This window comes from Lonchura striata, chromosome 1 (genome assembly GCF_050655825.1).
Source record: "Lonchura striata isolate lonStrDom1 chromosome 1, ASM5065582v1, whole genome shotgun sequence".
Taxonomy (NCBI): Eukaryota; Metazoa; Chordata; class Aves; order Passeriformes; family Estrildidae; genus Lonchura; species Lonchura striata.
In genome coordinates, this window is record NC_140703.1 from 17500924 (window position 1) to 17524552 (window position 23629).

Below are 23629 nucleotides of genomic sequence, written 5' to 3' on the forward strand. Positions count from 1 at the left end.
CCTTGATGCCTAAATATATTTTCTTGGTCTTGTTCAGCCCTTTTTAAATTAAACTTCTACTGGTAGGTATGTTTATGCCAGTTTTTATTAATTCATTTATCATGCAGCAGCTCCCAAAACATAGGGAAATTCTCTTTGATCTTTGTTTGTGCCATTTACACTTCCACATCCCCTGATTAAATCTTTTAAAGGTTTCACCAGCACTGTGCACCTCAGATACAGGATTTTCTTGCTTTAGGTACCAAAGTAAAGTTTTGAATTTGTTCCTCTATTCCTGCAAACACAATTTCTAGTGCCATTCTTGTCCTTAGATCATTAATATGGTTTAGAACAGCAGAGAGATCAGTTCAGTTCCTCTCTTTTCCTGGGAGAATCTGAACCTACACTTCTGCCAGGACACAGAATGGAACTAACCTGTTACAATTGCCCTGATTTTAGTGCTGTCCTTTTCAGCTACAAACAACAGAAAATTTCAATTTTCTCTGGTTGAATTAATTATATTCCTTTTTTTAAAAGTGGCATAAGAAATTCAATCTTTAGGCTTTTTTGATACACAGCATCAGTCAAGATACTTGAAACAACACTGAGCACCATAATAAATCCCACACCTTTACCACTACAAACAAATCACAGCAGCAGCTTCAATTTGCTATGGAATAAATATATTTCTATTTAATACACATCCCTCTCCTGCCTACAAACCCTGCAGGAACACAGCTGCAAAGGAGCACCTGCTCTGCTGGCTACAGGAGCTCAGTTTTCTTGTGGGAAGGAGCTTGACAGATATGCTTGGAATTTAGGCAGTGCATTTTTGTCTCTCATGGTTGGTTTAAAATTGCATTAAAATTACATTAAGGCAATGAAGGATTATTGATCACTATCAAAATAAAATATCTATTTACTCATATATAAAGAATTGAGTAAGCAGGAGTGTGAGCAGAAAATTATAGTGTTCACATATGGGGAAGTGATATTCTAATGTATCCTGGCATAACAGGGCTTGAACAGGAATCTTACAACTGGAAGCAAGTTTGACTTCCCAAGGATATGGTTCAAAGTTTGCCTTAAAGGAAAACTATTTTCATTTCCTGAGGAAAAACATCTTATCTGGACGATTTTTTTAACCTTAAGGAAACAAAAAACACATTTACCAACTCAGAAATTTTACTATGTTTTACTATGTCTGGTTTACTGTCATATGTAATGTGTTTTCTGGTCTTTTTCTTGTTACAGAAGCAATAACATGTAAACTTATTTTTTTGTTTGTGGGTTTTTGGGGTTTTTTTGTGTCACCTTTACTTGCTCAGAAGGCTAAACCATAGTTTTCAGTCAAGTAAATGGTCCTGTCAGAGCCATTCAGGTCCCTCTCCTGAGCAGAGCTTCTCAGGGCTGCTGTTTATGGAATGTATAAAATAGAAGCCTCTCTGAGTCTCTCAGAGAAAGAAAGGAATGCAGAGATTGAATTAGAACTTTAGAGAAACTAAAATATATTAGGCCACACAGACGTGAAGTAAGAGTGTAAGATTTAGTTGTAAATAAGTAGAAATATATTTTAATTGCCTTAAGAGACTCTATTAGTTAGTAAAAGGCCCTAAAGCCTAGTTTAAAGCTCAGTAGTGTTACCTTTCACAAAATGAACTTAGTTCCAGACATAATGAAAACATAACAGAACGTTGCTTACATTTCTAGATAGAACAGGTAGAACCATTTGCATGAACAGATAGATATTTACAGAGAATTTGAGTAAAAACTGGTGCTGCTTTCACACATTAGAATGAAGATCAAATTGGTTCAGGAAAAATGTTTTAGGATCATGTTTTTAGCTAATTAGATGATTTATAAATAAAATCTCCCTGTATTGGGATGCAAGAAGAAGATGATGAAAAGAAAGAAGAAAAAAAGATGAAAAAGAGAAGAGGGAGGAAGGAAAAAGATGGAGAAGATGAAGATGAAGACAAAGATGAAGATGAAGAAGATGAAGAAGATGAAGAAGATGAAGAAGATGAAGAAGATGATGAAGAAGATGAGGATGAAGATGCATATGAGAAAGATGAAGATGAGGAAGATGAAGAAGATTAAGATGAAGATGAAGAAGAAGATGAAGAAGATGAAGAAGATGAAGAAGATGAAGAAGATGATGAAGAGGATGAGAAGATGAAAAAGATTAAGATGATGAAGATGATGAAGATGAAGATGTAGAAGATGAAGAAGAAGGTGAAGATGATGAAGAAGATGAAGAAGAAGATAATGAAAAATAAGATGAAGGAGGTGTGGGAGGTGTTGCTGCTGCTGCTGCTTGGAACATCGGGACCCTATGCCAGAAAGCTTTTAGCACAGATTTCAATACTCTGAACTCTTCACCTTCAAGGCTGATGTATTCATGCCATGAACAACTTCACAGCAACCAACAACTGCTCTTGTCTCTTTGAAGACCCAAAACCCACACAAAACTCAACAGCTGTGGTGCCAGCAGGGCTGTGCACATCACCAGGCACAGGAGCTGTCTGGAAGAGCCTCCTGAATGACTGCCTCTGCCTGAGGGTTTCAGCTTGAGCTGCCATGATTGCCACCAGGAAGGAATTGGCTTTTCTGTGCCTATTATGTCACCCTAAGTTACAGCCTAATTGCTCTGCCCAAAGAAGTTCAGATGAGTCATTCAATATTGCTCATTTCCTGTCACTACCAATGTGGGAAGAGGTGAGAAAACCAAGGGTAGAGCTGCACCTACTGTAGATGCCTGAAGTCATGTGAAATTTATTCTGCCAGATAGTTATTGACTCAAAAGATCAATGACACAAAAAGCTGGATTAGGTTTTGATTCTAACTCCATTCTTGTTAATATTCAAGGAAGTATAATCTGTGTGAAAATTAATGGGAAATGAATCACTGCATTATAACAAGAGAAGTAGGAACACAGACCCGGTTGTATAGAAATTTGATTTGTGCTGTATACTGAATGCAGTCCAGGGGCTGCAGTACCTCACGTGAAGGATAAAAGTGAATGTTTTATAGACCCTTTTATACTTAACATAGGCAGTAACATTACAAATGCAGTTCTTGTGAATTTCTTTTTCAATCCACTATAAACACATTCTGAAACCTGGTTTTCAATTCAATATAAAACTAAGAAACAAAGGACCTAAGTGTGAGTCATGTTTCTTAAGAACATTCCTTTCTGTTTTATTCAAAATTCCATTCAAAATCCTATTCTTTTACAACCCTGACTGGTTATTTTGGACAGGTAAGTCCAGAAACCTTGACACAGCTTCAGGAAGACATAAGTGTGTGAGTATTCCTACAATTCTGAGCTGCTAGAAAAGGGAAATGCTCCTGGAAGGACATATATTTAATAAGCAAATTAGAAAGTAGAGACTAGAAGATGAATTATTCTTTCTGAGTTTTAATTGTTCTTGCTGCATCTCTCAGCATTAACTCAGCTTCTCCCTCAGCCATCCCTGTAAAACACAAAGTCCCCACATTCCTTCCCTGGTTTTGAGACAAGAAGAATAAAGACATGGCAGTGACACATAAACTCCTGTGAATCTTTTGATTTTACAACTGAAACATAAAGGGGCACACCTCAGTGAAAGTACTCCTATAGGGTAAATATAACTGAGTTATAGCCCAAAACTAAATCCCAAAGCAACACTACTTGTAACAAACATGATGGAGCTGATGAGTTTCTAAGTTCAGAAAGGAGCGTTCTGCCCTGAACTGGAAGATTTTGTTGTTAGAAGAAAGGAAAACTGCTACCACTAAAAAAAAAAATAATAATTTTTTTTTTTCAATCCACCAACAAACCAACCTCCTCTTAAGCTGTTTTTCAGTAAAAGTATCTTTTATACTTAAACATCATTACACAAGTAAATTCTCATTTTTTCTCTTCACACACCCCCTCACTCATGCATGTTTCTGTGTATTACAGATATGAATTTCACACAGTTGGAAGAAAAAAAAAAAATGCCAGAGATAATGCATGCACCGTGTGGAAAAGCAAACAGAAGTACCAGAAAACATTAACACTTCATTTACTCATGTCTGGCATACAGATATTGTAGCGACTTCCTGGGTACTCTCCTTACCCAAAAAATACTGTATGCAGGACTAGAGCTTCTGAAAGCAAATCTGTTGTTTATGTGCAATGGAAATTTCTGAAAATTATTTTCTTTACCATGTCACTGTGTCTCTCTTCCATCTTTTCCTTCAGTTGATGCCTTGCAAACACAAATCCTTTACAGGAATTTCATTTGTTTCTGACTTTTTAATGCAAAACTGGGTACTTCTGTGCTGGAGGTGTAGAAACAAATCAAGTTCATTCACTTCATTTTGGCAAGAATAACTTCATTTCTTGAGTTACTGTACCCAAATTTAGCAGCCTATTCTTTTAGGTGATCCGTCAACCCAGAAGTGGCAATCCTGCATCCAGGATCCCTTTGCATATCCTTTCCTGTGTCATCCCTTTGATCCTTCACTGAATATGTTATTTGTCCTTCTTTGCACTAAATAATGAGTAGTTTACAAATACATCTGCTGCAAAATAGATAAAAAGCTCACTGCAACCAAAGGTGTGGTCAGACCCTCCCCTTGAGAAGCAACTGGCCAATTTTATACTTTTCACTCCCTCTTTTCAAGAACAAATTCACTTTTCTTATTTACCAGCAAGTGACTGTGACTGGTGGCACAAAACATGCAGGACATGAATTAAACTTCCCAATTTGCAATGACCTTTACATGAAAAGAAAGGCAGAGTGGTTTTCCCAGGAGCTGGAGTGTACTTGCAGTTCCCATTTCAAAGTCACTTTGTCATCTTTGAAGAGAAAGTCCTTTAAGTCTAGGATTAATGCACATTTTCATATTGCTTTGGGATTTGCTGTGCAAATCCCACACAGTGCAGTGCTCATGGTTCAGACCAGGACTCACTTGAACAATGCAAATCTAATATGCCATCCCAAATTGTTCTGCGTTCACATTTTCTTCTGTGCATACCTGAAATTTAAATTACCTATATAACTCTTCCCAGACAGGTTTTAATTATTCACTGGTCTAAATTATTCATATTTAGCAGAGTCCCTGCATAACACCCACTGATTTTTTTAATAAAGTAATTTTACAAATACTATTGGCCTGTAAAGTGAGAAAATCCCTCCTACATTCCCAAATCCAATATTCTACTGCTAGTGACAAACATTCATCTACATTGCACTCCCCATTTTCACATACTTCCACTACAAATTTTTCTTTCAAGGATTAAAATTCTAGTTTGTCTTGTAGGGCTGAAAGAGAGCCATGCCCACAAGCATCTCAGATGTAGTAAGCTAGCCAGAACCTCATTGCCTCAATAATTTGGTATTTTAGGAGACTTTGGGATGTTGACAGAGCTGAGCCATCTGCTTCCTACCCACTGAGGCTTCTCCAGGGGCAGCTGTAAGGGACTGTCCTCCAGACACACCTCCTGTGCTGACCTCTCTCAAGCTGCTCTTTTGTTGCTTTTAAACTGCCTGGTAGCTTCCATAGCTTTTCTTAGACTGTATAAAATAGCAAAGCATTATCTAGGCAAAAAAGAAAAATCTCTTTTTCTATTCCATGCTGAAGCTGACATTACTGCAAGCCATACAGCTGCTCTTCTCCTGCTCCAGGGATCACTAAAACAGGGTGCCAGAAGAAGTGGATCAATGGGAATTGACTGTCTGGAAGGAAAACAGGAGGTGACATCCCTGGGAAGATTTAACTCCAGCACTGCTTCCTGCTGTGACAGAATCCAACACTTTATTAGAGCACAGAGATGTATCCTCACAGAACTTCCTCACAGACCCTACCACCTTCATTCTCCATGCAGGAGACTGAAAGGACAGCTTTTAATAAGGTATTTAGATGGTTAATTTTTTGTTGTTTGATCTCAATTCCCTCCACATCTCTGCTCTTCATCAATCCAGTAGCCCAGTGCCTGGGTCACTCTCCTGAAATCAGAAATAGAGCTGTCCTCTCTCGAATTCCCTCTAACATCCCAGATGAGCTCAATAACCACTCCTACTTTCCCCATTAACTCCAGTCAGTGCTTGAAACCTCAGCCTGCACTCCTCTCCCTGTTGCCACAGATCCAATTCTCCTGAGCAACAAAAAAGCCAAGTGAATGCTAAATAAACTAAGTAATCAAAGCAAGATAAATGAAGCAGGAAGGTTTAGTGCCCTTTGTCCTGGGCAGTCTGGAATGAGGTGTCTGACTTCTTCAGGGGACTGTTATTTAAAATCCAGGCAGGCTTTTTACCTTGGCTGAAGGGAGAATGAATCATTGCTGATGTGTTAGTGCAGTTAACACCACGTAACACCAAGGTCCAGGTGTGTGAACATGTTTGCATCCAGTAACAACTTCACATTTGAATTTTTTGGGGGGTAGATTTTGAGAAAAGGGTGATGGATTGATTCCAGCTTTTCACAGCCACTGAGACAGGGAAAGCAAACAAGAGACTACTCACTGAAATTAAATTTTTACAGTGATGTTTCAGCAATCGCTTGCTGTGCCAGGAAGAACAAAGCCAATATGAAATACTTTTATATTAGGTGGCATATTAATATAATATCAATACCCAAGCTCAGCTGTCTGGTCCTGCATGGCATCTACTTTGGAGAAATCAAAAATGTCAGGAGAACAACCCTAAAGCAAATTCTGGGTAATTCTGTTAAAGCAAAGTCTCCCCTGGCTGTGCTGTTTCATGACTCTGGGACTCCCAAAGACAAAAGATGGCACAACAGACTATGGTCAATGCACAAATATCAACCATCAAAACCAGCATCCAACTCCTAGAGCAACTTATGACAGCAACATAGGCCTTAAAATTTCATCCACATCCAGATCACCTCCTCAAACAGAGGTGCAACTGTGTGAAATTACCTCACTTCCTTTCTTTGCTCATCTTCAGGTCCAAGCAAGCAAGCGTGACCTCTTAAATTTTTGCCTCAGGCAATTCCATCTCTTCAGGAAGTTTCCCAGGATTTTGTCTGCTTGTTTGTTCTGTTTTGCTTTCTTGTTTGGTTTGTTTTGCTTATTGTTTTGTTGTTTTGGTTTTTTGGGGGGCGTGGCTTTTCTTGTGGTTTTGCTTTTTTGTTTGTTTTGTGAATGAGTTTTTTTTGATTGAGGGAGAAGCAATTTTTAAAACCAAGCTGTTATTTATAGAAGTGTTCTGTTCTTTTCAGCATTTCCCATACAATATTTGTCTCATAACACCCAGGAACTATAATGCTGGATGTATAAAAGATGCCCTTGGCACAGCATTTGGCCCTTTGCAAACATCCCTTCACAGGACCCTTCGTTTTGCTGCCAGTGGCAGAGCCTGAAGTCTGAAATCTGGGCTGGGTCAGGACTTGGCAGGCTCCAGGTGGGAGCACAACCCACAGCCTGCCAAGGCAGCACCCTGACAGATGATGCTGTTACCCTTTCTCTCTGCTGCTGTGCACCAGCAGCCCAAATGAATGAACTGCCTTTGTTTCCCAGAAAAGAAGGCAGCATAAATGGCTCAAGCTGCTCCAATGATCTTACCTTGCTCTGCACTCCTGGAGGGGTTTGGTTTGTGTTCAGCTTTTGTGCTCCTATCATCCTCCTGGATAAGACTGTGGGTGTTGGCGCACATGTGCTCAACTCTTTTTAAGAGAACAAAGACCTAGCACAGAAGCAATTATTCAAAGGCTTTCTATTGGTTTTTATGTCAGGATTTTGTAGCAATTGTACAACTTTTTTTTTCCTTACCCCCTTTTACTTTCTTTTAAATCCAGAGAAATGTCATTGCAGGTTATTTGGTAAGTTCTTTGGCAAGGTGCTTGGGTGAAATCATTTTTTATTTGCTAAACAAGGTCAACAGTGCCTGTCACCAGGATGAGTTATGGGAGTTTCTTGACTTGCTGGGAGATGCCCCAAACAATAATCTATTCCTCAGCTATTTGGGTTTGGTTTTTAATGTGACTGATGTGTTAATGAGTTTCTAATGCAGTGCAAGGAGTACTGCTTTTAGGAAGATGAGATAGCTTGAGGAAGGTTGACTTTAAGCCATCAGAATTAAAACAATGTTCCTTCTTCTCTCTCCCGCCTGCTTCTCCTTTCCTGTGGTACCCAGCTGAAAAAGATGTCTTATGTGGAAGTATGACTATTAAACTGAAGACTAAAGGTTAAATCAGGTTGAAAGGAACCTCAGAATGTCCCTGTGAACCTGAGCAACAGGGAATAAATGCTCCATTACAGCCAGTAGATCACCTGCTGCTTTGTATACATACTGCTAATCCAGTGAAATTGGATTAAAATATTTTCCAAGAAATTCACTGTGAGAGACTTCATCAGTTACAGCTCTTGTAACTGAACTGCAGCTTTTGTAAAACATAACTACAGGGATTCAAGTGCTCCAGTCTGATCCAGTAACAAACCACAGGCAGGAAAGTGCAAGTTATGATCACTGGGAAGAAGTTTATAAGAAGGACTTCAATAAACACGAGAGAAACAGACACGAGGAACAGCTGCCAGCAGATGAATGCATGGTTTCAAATACCTTGATCAGTAACAAGGTACACAGTAGTAGTTTCCCTCTGAAAGCCAAACTGGGCACTGGGCAGCCTTCCATCAAGGCATGGCACTGGTCCCCCTGCAGCACAGCTGGAGCTGTGGATAGCATTCCACCCTCCAAGGCTCCCAGCAGCAGGCATAGCAATGGTGTCACAGACAGGACTTGTGTCCCACACCAGTCAGGGGATGGTTTTCAGTGGCAATCAAAAGAAAATCTGTACGACAGCCAAACAGCTACCTTCTTTCATCCTGGCAGCTCTCCCTCTTATCTACAGGCCCGTGTCTTTGTGAGGTTCATTTTCTCTGTGTGCAGAGAAATCTCAGCTGTTGTACCCAGAGAGCTGCGAGTTCTGGTTTGCCCTTGGCAGCCAAGATACCAAACCTCCCCATGGCTCCTTTCTCTCCCCACATTCCCAGGCAGCTACAGCATTCTGGGATCCTTCCAGGGTGGATGAGTGACTCTCTTAGTTTAGATTTCACTTTTGTATTATTTTCTCTCCTTCGGGAGCACGAGCTTAAGAGCGTTTACTGAAGACAGAACTATTATCAGGTCCAACTGGCTGCCTTTATTTCTGACCATTTATTCCTGGGCTGTATTTTTAGCTCATTTTGTTCTCCTCAAGTCAAACAGTTGTTCTCATTTATAATTCCTGTAACCAGGCTCTCTTTTTTCCCAGCTGACTGCTCACACACACTGCCATCGCACAGACCTGTCATTCACTAAATTATTTTCCAGGACGTCCAAAAGCATAAATGGCCACAGACTCCATTGCAACCCCCAAACTGCTGACTTTCAGACACCTAGATTGCTATCAGCAGACAAATCCAACATCTCTAAATAGCCCCTAGTTCAGCAAGGACAACTGCAACCAAGCATCTCAAAAATAACTGGGGAATTGGAAGCTCTTGTATGTAACAGAGTTTAACTGACCTCCAGTCACAAGTCAACATTATAGGCAGGGAGGCAAATCAGAGTAATTTGAAATATTTATTATTATAACACTGCCACACTGTTGTAAATGCAGGCAAATCTGATGGGAAGAGATGATGATGTCTGACTCAATTCAGAAGGCTGAATGATTTCTTTATTATAATTATGCTAAAATACATTAATATACTATATAAAGGAAAATACTAAAACTACAAAACCTACTTGTTCTATCATCTCTAACTCACAGCACTTGTGACCCTCTCTTCAGAGTCCAGCCCCAGGTGGGTTGGATTGGCCATCAGGCTCAAACAATCCTCACCAGACTCCAACCAAGCACTCACTCCAGGTAAACAATTCTCCAAACACATTACACATAGGAAAAACAAGGAGCAAAAATAGAAATTGTTTTCTCTTTCATTTCTCTCTGTGCACCTCTATGAAAAATCCTGAGAGATAAATGTGCTGCCACAGCACACGAACACTGATTTTTGTGTACCCAATCTTTTATCAGTGTGTCAGCAAGTAAATTTTGCATCATTTTCTGCTTGTTCTGGTGCTTTCTACCTTAAGTAGCATCACTGGTTTCAAGGGGACCCATCACAGCTGGCAAATTACACATTACCTTTCAAACACAAGCAAAGGGACAGGATCCTTTTCCACAGCTCCTTCCATGTCACCTGCTATGAACTTCACACTCTAATTGGAAATACTATTGTCTTAATTTTCCACTTGTCAGCCACAGAGATCTTGTGACCTGATCTTGAGAGAAATGAAATATCTTTTGAGGCAAGAGAGAAACAGTTTACTCAGAAGATACACTCAGAACTCATGTCAACATATGTTTAACCCAAAGGTTTTAAGTGGCATAGAAATTAAAGCATGGAACAAGGACCACACTTAGTTCTTTGATCTTAATGAATTTAGTTTTCTTGTATTCAATTAACCATAAGTGTTGATGAGAGCAAAATGGTAATTCTGGAGCATAGTAAATAAAATTCAATTAAAAACACCAGTGTAGCAACACACCTGGGAGTTACATTTGTGCAAGAATGTGATTCAGTAGCAGATTGGGGACACATGTCTTAGAAACATTAGTGTAATATCTGCAAAAATAGTGGCAGATTTCTTTAATTATGGCATAAGCTTAATCAAGTTGCAAAAATGTCAGAAATGTCTGATTCAGCAGCTTCTTCTTAATGGCAATATAATACAACCACGTCCAGCAAACAAAATAAATTTCCTCCTAGATCTGCATGTAGAGGAAAAGTTTTTTATTATTCTTCATCAATACATGATTTTAAGCCCAAACTTCCTCATGCACTGGTCACTGCAGAGTACTAAGAGAATTCCTGCAAAATGGGGGAAAGCACTCTTGGCATTTAACACCATCTCACCTCTCCAGAAACAGCAGTTTTCACATAAGTACCACACAGTGAAAGAATATTAAAGAGACCTGTTGTGTCTGATAATAAATGAGGTTGTAAGCTAAACATATGGCCTGGAAGATTTAGAAATTTCTGTCTCTAGAAGTAGAATTAATGGGGCTTTTAGAGAGTCACTGAAAGAAAGATTCCTTACTGGCTCATTTAGTGTCAAACCACCACCCAGCCCCAAATAAAATCCTTCACAAGGTCATTTTTCTCATGGATATGAATGAAATTAGCAGTATGACATCTTAGATAGGTCCTTTTCTTCCTGTATTTCTTTTGCCTTGCAGTGGACCACAATATATATATGTTTTTATTTAATATATATATATGTGTGTGTATATATATATATATAATAAATATGTATATGTATATATATATACATATAATATATATACATGTATATCTATATACTCTATAAATATATATATACGCTATATATATATATATGTACAGACCCTGAAAAAGGTATTACTTGTAGAATATATTTATATGCTTGATTAGAAGGTACATGTTAAAAAAAAACTAAAAAATAACCAAAACTACAGAGCACTAGTAAGGTTGATTTGCTAAAATAAATATGATCTAGCACAGTATCAGAGAACAAATTTAGTATGATTTTGGAATGAAGAAGCCATTGATAAAAAGAAATTAGGAGCTTCCTGCCCCACACAACCTAAATGCTCAGGGAGAACTTTGGGCAATCCCTGAGCATACCAGTAATGCTGTTTGAGAGACTCTGGTGTAGCAGGTGTAAGACACTGCCTTGAATTCTGTGTCCTTCTGGACAGGACACCTGAAGTAGGTGAAAAAAAAAGCTAAACATAAGCCCAGAGTCCTGTTAAATAGGACTTGAAAAGGCAAATTAGGAGAAAACTGCAAAGAAAGAGAACTGGCTTGTAACAATTTAGGTCATAAGACACCTGTTTACCAGAAAGCACTGAAAAAGTAAAGGGTTGCAATGCAATGCAAGATCAATGATATAAAATAAAAACAAGGAAAAACTCCACAAGATCAGCATTTGAGACACAGAAGCCTCTCAGTAGAAATGGAGAAGACCCCCTCAAGAAGCTCTTTTTTCAAAAAAGAATTCCACAAAGCCCCTGTGACCAAAGGGTAGATGACAGAAAACAATCTGGTGCAGTGGGGGGCTGAGATGGATGACCTCTCACATTTTGCTACGCTCCCAAACTGACAACCACAAGGATTGCAGCTGCAAGTCAAAACTCTGGCACCTTCAGGGATGGTTTGAAACACAGGGTCACAGAGACACAACAAACACCTGGTTAAAGTTTCACCAGGGGTGATTGAAAGAAAAGAGGGGTGTGACAATTATTTCTGTTGGCTGGGGGAAATTGAGTTTTCAGGGGAGAGAGATGATTAATTTTTTGCATCCTCTCCCCAGGCCATTTGTGGATATGAGAAATTCTTCTAGACTGGTCTTCCACCCACTTTTGGAGATGTCATTGTGCCAGAGAAGGAATACTCAACCTGAGAATAGAGTCACACTCAAGAGACTGAAGAGAAAATTTTTTGTGTGTCTGCTTCAAATGAAAAGAATAGTTAATGTTATCTGGTTTTTAACTTAGACAGCAGGAGTATAAAATAGTATTTAATAGTATTTAATACAGTATTAAATAGTATTAAAAAGTGAGGAGTATTACAGGATATATATCTCTTTGGGGGCCTCCCATCTCCCCAGGAAAGGCTGTGATCTTCCCAATTCTAGACAGAGAGGAGCCCAAGGGGCAAATTTTAAATACCTGCCCTGCTTTCTCAAAGAAAAGCACAATTTTCTATACATAAGTAGTATTTTTAGATGCATCTATTTGTCATCTGGCACCGTGGAAATGCCAATGTCTCACATCCAGAGCTTACATTCAAAGATGTTCACCATGGAACAAAATGGATGTCATTTGGCTAAACTGCATAGAGTATAAATAAAAAAATAAAATTGCTGAATGCAAAATATCTGATACAAAAGTATCAAAATCCCCTCACGAATATTCATTCAATCACAGAAGCTGTGAAAACAGACCCACAAGGGAAATCAGCAGGTCAGTTAGTCTGTTCTTCTTCTTCAAGGTAAAAATCAACTATTCCAAAAATCAGAACCTGTAAATTAGCTTTCAGTTTACTGTGCAGTTGCATTTCACTATTTTTCATGCTGTGGTGCCAAAAAAAAAAAAAAAAAGAAGACCAGAACTGATGAAATCCACATTTCAAACCAACAACAAACAAAATATTTTTCTCTTGAGACTGATATGCAAAACCCTTCAAATTACTGTAATGAAATGTGAGGGGTGCACAAAAAGATGAGGAATACCCATCTAATGAAAGAAATGAATGTTGTGAAATGAGTGATTTGTTGGATGCTGCGAGTATGAGCAGCCATGAATCCTTTTCAGAAGCAGTCAGAAAAGCTTACGATGGCTCATAAATCTAAAGCTGGGGGGGAAGAAACAGAGGCAGAAATAAAGTAAAGCAGCTGAAAGGAACCTCAGTCATACACATTTCAGTTTAGGTGCTCTCACTTCTGTATTTCTCTTTAGCCAGGTAAATTCCAGCATACAGGTGTGGTTTTGTACACATCTCACATCCTGGCACTGGCCTATGGAAAATGTACACTCAGAAATAACTTCTCTCATTGATAACAGAACTGCTTTTCATGTTCTGTCTTCCTAGGCAGCAAAACTAGCAGATCATCCAGCAAATATGAAGATAAAGATGTTATTTGAAAGTCATAATAGATGTAGACTCTTTTTACAATTATATACATGAGGAAACAATTTAATCTGTTCTTCCAAACACACTTTCATAAGAATAATGTCCTTTATAACTTTGGCATTTTGTTGCCAGGACCTCTGGGCTTTTATTATTTTTGGGACTAAATGCAGTCAGAAGGCCTGCATATAAACATTTAAATTTATCTGTGTGATATTTACTGGGGAAGAACTATACATGGAACTTCTGTGGTTTTACCTTATTCTGAAATACAAATGTACAGGAATCCAGTAACTACTGGTTACACATCCACGCCTTAACTATAATGGCAAAAGTGATAACTGAATTTTTAGCTAAAATAATAAATAATTATATTAAGATCTTATTAATCTTTACTTTTAACATTCAATAAATACAAAATTCAGTGAAAGTTGGTTTTAGTGTGAGACTACCTTGATGTATAAAGAAAAGCCTCCAAGTATTAGTGTACCTGATTAAATAAAAGTTTGAATTGAATAAACCCAAAATGGAAAGAAGGAAAGGGATATGAATGCTCAAAGAGTATGCTGAATAAGAGTAAATTATGAAGAAAAATATGCCACTCTGCTCACTTTCTTTGTCTCATTAGAGTCCTGGGAGAATTTTGAACATGCTAAGAGAAGGCTGTTGGTCTGAGGTGCACTGAGCTGTAAGAAAATCCCAGTTGTTCACTGGCTGAGTTTAATGTTCATGGAGGATGCAGGACATGCAGCACTCCAGGGTGAAAAGGTCTTTAGTCAGTTCATGGCCAAGGTTACAGAAACTGCCAGGGGCCTGCTTGCCATGCACCGGGGCACTTCCATCACCTTGCTTTAGTGGATCTCATACTGGAGTGGGAAAAGCTCTCTGATGGCAGCAGTCACTCAAGAATATATGAATTACCTCTTCAAAAGACAATTTTTCATCTTTATGGAGCGATGTAATTGCCTCTACTAACCCCCATTGTTACACTAGAACAATTTCAGCTGTTCAAAAATGGGACCTCTGAGACTGATGTTCCATGACATAGGAGCTATTGTAAAAAGACTAGTTTTAAGCCTTAATTAGGTTTAATTAAGATTAATTTGTCCTGGCTACTCATTGCTGTCTCTGTTCAGCACTTTTTCACCCCCTGAGTTTCTCTGTTACAACCTGTGTTAAATCAGGGTCACTTAAAAAAAAAAAAACAACCAAACAAACAAAAACACAGGCTGAAAAACAACTTTTAGGCAGATTTTTTTTGTTCTGACATAATTTTTTTTTTTTTACATATTCAACAGGGCAGCCAACAAGAAGTTAGCTCAGAGGGCACTCTACTTCCTAGAGACCAGAATATACTGCCAGGGGAAGAAAACAACTTACACTAAAACCACGAGAAAAAAAATTCTGCAACATGGAGTTACAACCTAAGATTCTCCCTCTCATTAAATCAGTGTTTCTCTAAGCTTACTAAAAGTAAATTTCCATGCTCTGTGAAACCATGGAAAGAGATTAGCTGATTTCAGCCATGAGCTGGAAGATACAGAATGTGTCTCCAGGTCCTTGCCTCCACAGCAGGTGATTTCAGATGGAAAAGGCCATCTGCACAGAACAACTTCTCCACAGCCTGCAGGTCACTTGCCAGCAAGAAACTTGGCCTCCAAAAGTTCCCCCCTTTCCTTTTCTCAAGGCCTTTCCCAGCACATATTGAATCAGAACTGAAAGAATAAAAAAATAAAAATAAATTAAAAAAAATACATTAAAAAACACACACACCAAAAAAAACCAAAAACAAACAAACAAAAAAAAAACCAAAAACCACATTTTATGTGTCAGCTACAGCAACTAATGATATTGCTCCTAAGAACAATCCCTCCTTCTTGAAAGAAGAGCTGAAAAAAAGAGCAGCAGGGCAGAGCAATGTGCCTGCTCCCTGGCCTCCCCACTGCAGTAATAACAGAAATATTTGGCTCTTTCCAAAGCAGCAATTCAAACCCATTTGCCCCTTTTTCTGTGCATTCTGTAAGCTGCTCTCCTCTGTTTCGAGGCACTCAGCTCCCTCCCGCAGCTGAGGAAACAGCCACAGATTTTTCTCCAAAGTGAAATAATCAGTTTGTCCCCATTTGTTCAAATTCAGGTTTTGAACCAATTTGCTTTTGTCTCCTCTTACTTTTGTAAAATTGACATTTTTATGCTTTTCCTGGGCACATTCAGTGTCCCTGCTGATGGATTCAGACCTGGCCAGGGCACAAGCTCCAGGCCTGGAAGAGCCTTTGTCCCTTTCCCCTCAGCATTTGTGTATCCAAGGTCCAATCTGAATCCCCAAATGTGGGACTGTTCTGTTTCACTCCCTGTTTTAGCTCCAAAATTATCAATATTTTATCAACTTGTAGAATTCTGACATCAGCAATGGCCCAGCCAGACATCACAAAGGCAGAAAATTCATTTCCCCTGAGCTGTTCTGGTGTTGAAGGTTCTATACAAACCCCTCCATGCTTTGATAAAGCCACAACTATATCATAACTTTAAATGTGACCCCTTAATGACATTGCACTCATTTTTTGCCAGCTGGCAGTGGAATTTTTGCTGTGTGCATTAGATGTAAAGATCAGATAGATTTTGGAGAGTACACACAGCAAACACTGTAAGCAGTAGCTCTGAAGCTAAAGGGACCCTCAGCAACTCACAGGGTATTTTCAAGCCAGGAGAATTTCACATCCTCCTCAATCTGAGATAAATATTCAAAGAGTCACTCACCGCATCTTGGTAGCAACATCAGCATTGTTGTTGAACATTAGCCCAAGTTTTTTTTCTTGTCTTTTTATTCTTTTGCCCTGTCATAAACAAAAATGGTTTAGGATCAATAAAATATCCATTTCACTTAATCATGATCTCATTGCTAGCATTAAAAGGGTGAATATTATATTTTAGGAAAAAAACCCAACCAAAAGGATACAAAAGATATTAACTTGTTTTGCTATGACATGCTTTCAAATAAAATAATTGTAAAAAATCACACTTTCATGTAAATTAAGATGTTGAATCACCAACCAAAAGCCTCATAAACTCTGAGCACCTTAAAATTCAGAATAGCAGGGCAGTATTTTTTATTAAAACTAAAAAATATATATAAATTTTCTGCCTCCTCCTGGTCTGCTTTTATTTTTAGAAATGTGTGAATGCATATATATTTTAATGTATCTGTAGACAACTCTTTCTTTCTTTCAGTGCTTTCTGCCTTTGCTCTTTTTGAGTGAGAGGTGACATAAATCCACAACTTCAATCCTACACTACGTTGCACTCATGGGTACCCCAGAGTATCTGGGGAAACTCCTTTGTTAGTGACAGTGCAGGATCACACAAAAAAAAAAAATCCTGGAAAATCATTTGGAGCACAAGGACATTGGGAGAAGGGAATTCCTCCCCTCTGTGAAAGGAGATGCCCCATGACACAAATTTCCACACCAGAATTCTGAAATTTTAAACTCTGGCTTCACTCTAGTAGAAAAATAAGGGACAGCAGCAGAGACCACAAATTTATTGGAATTCTTGTGTAGTCCAGGCATGTTCCAGTGACACCTCAGCACAGACCACCCCCCTCCCACCCCCCCTCAAAAAATGCCTTACAAGGCCGACTCTTCTTTTACTCCTGGTAACTGGAAGATTTCAGAGGCTCAGGTAACGAAATTTTATTAATATATTCATACTACATCTTTTCATTTGAGGAAACTCAGGCTGTTTGAACAAATATTTAATTAAGCCTCATATGGCACAGCAGGGAAAATATTTTTAATGATATCCTGCGGTCAAAATCAAAATTTCCTGTCAGTTCCCTCAGAGTGGTGCCCGAATTTAATCCTGTTTCTGGTTTTGTTTTTTTTTTTCGCACAGATAGAAGGACTGTGTTTAGCAGCACTTGGCAATCCCTGACCTCTCTTAGTTATTCCTCACAATGCTGGGACAGCTTTGGGATCAAACGTGGCAGGTGTTGGAGGATACAGCAACACCCTGAGCAAAAGGGTTCAGGATGGGAAAGTGCATTAATTTATCTCCTCCAGATAAAAAACTATTGGCATCTATAATTTTCTGAAGCCATGGTCTGAGATCTACAAGAAGCAGTGATATGACTTTAACTGTACCTATTTTCAAAGGTTTAAAAGTTTTTTTATAAAGGGTTTATAAGTTTTACCTATATTAAAAGGTTTTTTAAAGGGGTCAAGATTTCATCAATGTCAAAATAGAGACAAGTTGAATATTAGAAGCTGAAGGTAATTGCTGAGAAGTTTCATTTATGTGTCTGTTGTGGCAAATTTTCCATTGCTCAGAGATTTCAGGCAGCCTGTGGTTAGAGAAGCTTTCCCTGCAGGACAAACCAGGTCTGGGAGATTTTATTTGTAAGCTGAACTGAATAAGGAGATTCTCATCCTGGCCTTTCCCTTTTACAACTATTTATCAGCCTCAGAGTCATTGCTTCATTTGCAGATTGATGTAAACCAGAGTATTTTCAGCATCTCCCTGAAAGGATTTGAAAGAGTGTGCTGGGAATTGATCAGCACTCCTCAGACCTTGCAGGAAACTAAGATGTGTCCTGATGGAAGGGAAATCAAGATATTGATGTAACCAAAGTAAAAAACTGGTTTAGACATACCACATTAGCAAGATATAATCCTAATTGCTGTTTCAACAATGTTGCTGGAAAAGGGAAGAAGCATGATGCTGATCAGATAGGCATTAACAAAGGAATAATGTCAGGGCCCAATTTATTACAAAAAATTATAAAAATTTATGTTGATCAAGTTCAAATGGCTCCTTTCTTTTCAGCTGTCACTGAGACCAAATTTTATAAATATCTCCAGTAAAATAAACTAGAATTCCTTCTTATTAAATAGATTAAAATGTTTCAGGAAGTTAGGAAATATTTATTCATACATACTGACATTTGACATTGCTTTGAAAGAGCTTAAAGCACAAGCAACATTTCTTAGCAGGTAGCCACAAGTTCAAAAGAAAAAAAAAAAAGTGCTTCTAATGAAATGAGAATTAGTTCAAGACTAAGAAAGCATCTATTCCCAAAATTAATAAATTGCATAAAAATATAATTTGACATCCTACATAATGTCTCTGAGTATTTATTTGACACAGATACATTCATCAAATTATAGCAGCCTTCAGGTTTTTATTTCATCAAGAAATAAAGGAAAACATCACTTTTGAACATGACAAATGTCACTATGAGCAAAAATGGACAATGACTGATCAATCAATAGCCAGAGATCCTTCTCCTGCTTCCTTCCCATCATCTGTACTGCAACAGCAGAAACAAATATTATGCTGGTCAGGAAAAGAGATGGATCGTGATGTGTGCATGTCTAATGCACTCAAAAGGTGCTCTGGAGACCAATTCAGAGAAGTGCAGGTACAGCCAGGCTTCAGAGATTTGGCTTTGCAAACACTGACTGCAAGACAGGCACACTTTTATTAAGCACAAGCAAGGAATGATGAACACAAGCCTGGGACAATGCTCAGACATTTTCCCTGCACTGCTGTGTGTGTAATTGTCAAATACCAACGCTGAGTCCCAAACACCACTCCCAGAGTGGAGAAACCTGGAAAGAAGCAGAGTGCCTGGAGACACCAAAGCATGCCCAGCCATTCAGAGAAACCAGCATGGCACAGCAGATTGCTTGCATCAATTCCAGATCCATTGGTATTTATAATATCTACATCTGCACCTAATCCCATACCAGTTTTAGCCCATATGTCAAAAATATATTTTAGCCAATATGTCAACAAATTATAAAGGCAAATGGAAAAATAAAATTATCATTTGATCTTTCAGAGTTTTTAGTTAGTTTTTCTTATTTCTTTGTGGTTTAATTTTGGGGTTTTTTGCCTTATAAATATCCCAAATAATTTATATTCATGGAAGGCCAGTTTAGAAGGAAGAACAAAAGCGAACAAAATTTCAGCAGTTGCTTTTGTCTCTGTCCCTTAATTTCCTTTCTATTAAAAACCTGAAAGCAGAACTGAACCAGAACAACATTTTAAATTCACAAAGCCAGAATTTGCAGACTTTTCTAGGCATCACTGCTATGTTCACAATTAACCAAATTAATCCCAATTTCAAGGAGCTTTTAAGAGCACGGAGGAGTAGTTGATTTATCTTGTTGCTCATTCTGCTATTTATTAACCTGTTTTTTTCACTCTTCTGCAGTTTACTAGCAGTAAACAAATCCCATGTGAGACCCAATAAAATACTTCTTTTGTAATGTTAATGCTGCTGTCTTTATAAATCTTCCACTCAAGGCGCAGCCTTAGCTCTGTACTGCCTTTGGTTCCTGAGTGGGTTGACCTGGGCCTAACCCTGTCAGCTTTGGTTCTGAAACAGTCCTGAGGATTTCAGGCCTCTGATCTGGCAAATTCCTCAGAGAAAAAAAAAATTAACAGAGGAAGACTCTCTGTGACAAGTGATAAAGCCCTGTTCTTTTGAGGTTACACTAGAGATGGGGTTATGGTCAGAATTAATTGAGAGAGACACAGGGACAACAAAAAAGAAGTCACATGAGGGGGAAAAAAAAGAGAATACAGAGTTTATAGGAGAATTATTGAATAGGAAAGAAGGAGGGGTTGAAGGGAAGTAATCAATTCCCATTTATAAGGTAGGGAGCCTAGCAAACTAATTAGCATTAGAGCCAGATCAATTTTCTTACACAAAGTATTTTATGAGATTGTTACATGACAGTGTGCTAATTAAAACGGATCGACCTAATTAGAGCAGCATTAATAACGTGGCAGCAGCACCCCTCAGTCCATGATGTGAAAAACGCTAAGAACTTGGTTTTTAAAATTTTAAAAGTTTAATAATATTAAAAAATGGTTATAAAAATAGTAATATAATTAGAGCAATAAAGTTTAGAGTTAGGACAATTACAAGACAATAAAAAGCAAAGAATTACGGATGTCCGGATGCTCTCGGACACTAAGTCCGAGAAAAGCATGCCTTGTGACCAAAGGAATTACCCTTAAAACAATGCACTTGTTGCATATTCATACATCCTTCATGGTTATGCATACATGCAATTCTAAACAAGAAACTCTCTGTTATATGTCAACTGTTTCCTTTAATCCCCTGGCATCTTCGACTCTGAGCAAGGCCTGAAGAAATTAGCTTCTTTTGATAAGAAGCCATAAATTCTCTCCTTTGGAAGATTTAGAAGATTTGGAAGATTTTCCTCAAAACAAGTATCTCATTCCTAAAAAAAAAAACTTCCCCCACATACATAGACTCTATTTTAACATTATGTTGTAACCTAAAACTACATTTAGCACACTACGTAAGAGAATTGATACAGCATAACTTTCTAACATTACACATATAATATTCATTGTAACAGTTGCAAAAAGCCAATCATAAAATATGCATTTTTCACAATGATGTGCTGTACAGATAAAGATCCTGAGAGCCAGCCCAGGCAGCCCCTGTTTCACACAACATTTTGGTTTGCAGCAGGCCAAGCCTGTGAACAGCCTGCTTTCCTTTCTGCTGTGGGAGAACAGGAAGAAAAATGATAAATTTGACAGCACAAAAGGGAGAGACAAATTGAGAGCTGAAAACAATGTGTGTGAGCCAGCTAATTAGTGAGAAACAATTATAAAGCACGGGCCTGATTGCCACATGCCCTGAACCCTGAGAAATCATTTACTGGGACATCACCCCAGCAGTGCTTCAGCCAGGCTTTGCTTTATATTGAATATATAAAGCTTATATTGAATATATTGAATAAAAAGCTTCATACAATGCAAGGCAGCAGAGAAAAACCTGCTCAGCTTAGCAAATCCCAGACCTGGGAGTTTACAAACCCTGATCAATCTCCATGTTCTGAGTGGACAACCTGTATTTCACCAGGCTGGCCATGAGAAATTGTCCAGATTGAAGATTTGATGAGCTCTTTCTTTATAACATTTTTTTTTCTCAACACAAATAATCAGGAAAAGATACCTCTTTTGTTTTCCCTAGGAAAGCACGACATAGCATAAGCAAACCTGATTTTATAAATCCAGAAAATGAATGAAATTTCATTAAAAGTATGCTTATAATTTCACTTTGAATAATGAAGAATAAAGAATCTTTTATAAGAGTTGGCAGAAGACAAGTCATTAAATAACTTTATAAACAAAATATTACTTAAGTATGCAAAAAGAAGCCAAACTATTAATAAAGAAGTTGAAAAATAAGACTTATTCAGAATTAAGTAGAATATTCCCCCATGGCATTTTGGAGTCTGTTTTCCATTTAGGAAAACCTACTGTGATTTTGCCATGGTAAGTGAGAAATTAACATGCACTGAAAAATCAGGATATTTAGGGTTTAAAATAATACCTGCTGCAGGTCAAGATATTGTAAATTTTATATTAATGAGAAAGATAGTTACTGAAGCAAGGTGGGCAGCTAGACAATTAAAAAAAATCTTTAGAAAGTAGAAATTTGGGGTGTGTTTTTTTAGTTCTGGTGCAAGATTTCCAGTCTATAAGTGTTCTGGTGGTAAATGCTGCCAATGTTTTGTTCCTCACTGTACAAAACAAACCCAAGCACAAAAATTGTTTGGTGTTCTGCTTCCAAAAGCTTCTGCCTTGTAACCCCCTGTCCTGGCCAGTGCTCTCCCACAGCAGCTGCTACAAAACAGGTACTTCATGCACGTTATCTGCAGAGGAGATGCACTTCCAAAATTGCTCCAGCGGTATCAGAATTTTTCACCCCTGTGGGCAAATTCTCACAAGTAAAACAATGTTGTTTCAAGATAACTACTGCAAAATAAAGTTACTAAAAAGAAAAAAGAGGGAAAAAAAAAAAGAAAAAACAACAGAATTCAAGTAGGAATTTATTTTGCCATGACTGTCAACTTCTCTGAGTAGAGAAGTGCTTATACAGAATTTCCACCCAAAGAAAAAGGAGAAAATAGGAAAATGCTCATGAATAACCTGCAATAAATGACAATATAATGTTTATAATTTTAGTTGTTTGTCAGTCATACATTAATATGTACTCAATGCTTTTGCATAAATTTTGTATAGAATTTCCTAAATCTAAACACATTCTTGGTACAAAAGCATAGTAGCACAGAAGTAAAATACATACAGGACTTGATTTTAAGTTTCACAAATTAGAATTATTAAGCTTCACATTAATTACATAAAAGTTCATACAAAGAGAAGTATTTCTGCAATGGGGGAGGTAAATCTGCCACTAAATTATAGTCTGAAATACATAATGAGTCTGAAGAAATCAGGACAACTCATGGACTTTTGCAGAGCCAGCCACGTGCCTCAGTTTTGTCCTCTTCCACAGTGCACAGCATCTGCCAGGTGTCAGGTTTCTTTAAAAAAGAAACTTTTAAAAACAAATATTTAAGAAATATTTAAAGAGTTTACATTTATTTTACAGAAACCTATCTCATAACCATGGGGAGATTTTACCAACAGTCATTTGACAACATCTGATTAACTCATGACCTGGAGAATTACAAATCATTTATTACTAAGGGAAAAAAAAAAAGGTAAAAGCCAAATGTTACAGAGAAATTAACAATTCTTGCCCTCATAATAATATCTGAGCTGTTTTGTGGAATTTTCTGATGGGTTACACAGCTGAATGCACATTGTGGAGCTGAAGCTCAGCCTCGAGCTCCTTGTCCCTAAGATCCTGCAGCACTACCTCCATTCTCCTGGCTCACAAAGATCTTTAGCTTTTGTGGGATTTGGAAACTGTACCTGAAAACCCTTCTGTGAGGAGCTTCAGCAGCTCTGCTGAGCCTCAGATCCACCCTGTTATTTAAAGGTATTTTTTCTTCAAACGAGCAGCTCTGCTGGCAGCCTGGGTTTGCAGCTCTCCTGTTTGGAAGTACATAATATTTGACACAAAGTGATTCCAGGACTGCAGAGGTTGCAAAAAACTTGTCATTGCTATACACAGTACAAAAAAAAAAAAAAAGACTGGATATAGTTGGA

At 38.1% G+C, this 23629-nt stretch overlaps 1 protein-coding gene across 2 annotated transcripts in view; it reads right to left on the reverse strand.

The window, feature by feature from the left end:
• The window catches only part of LOC116184031 (uncharacterized), a 169119-nt gene that overhangs the window by 42836 nt on the left and 102654 nt on the right, over positions 1–23629 (reverse strand). Inside the window, exons 5-6 of one of the 2 annotated variants that reach the window (XM_085564551.1) lie at positions 16382–16458; positions 10733–15342 (exon numbers count right to left, since the gene is read on the reverse strand). In XM_085564551.1, the coding sequence (XP_085420677.1) occupies positions 15147–15342; positions 16382–16458 (273 nt within the window). In that variant the 3' untranslated portion in view covers positions 10733–15146. Of the gene's footprint in view, positions 1–10732; positions 15343–16381; positions 16459–23629 lie in introns of those variants that run through there. The other variant, XM_085564632.1, reaches the window with a different exon arrangement.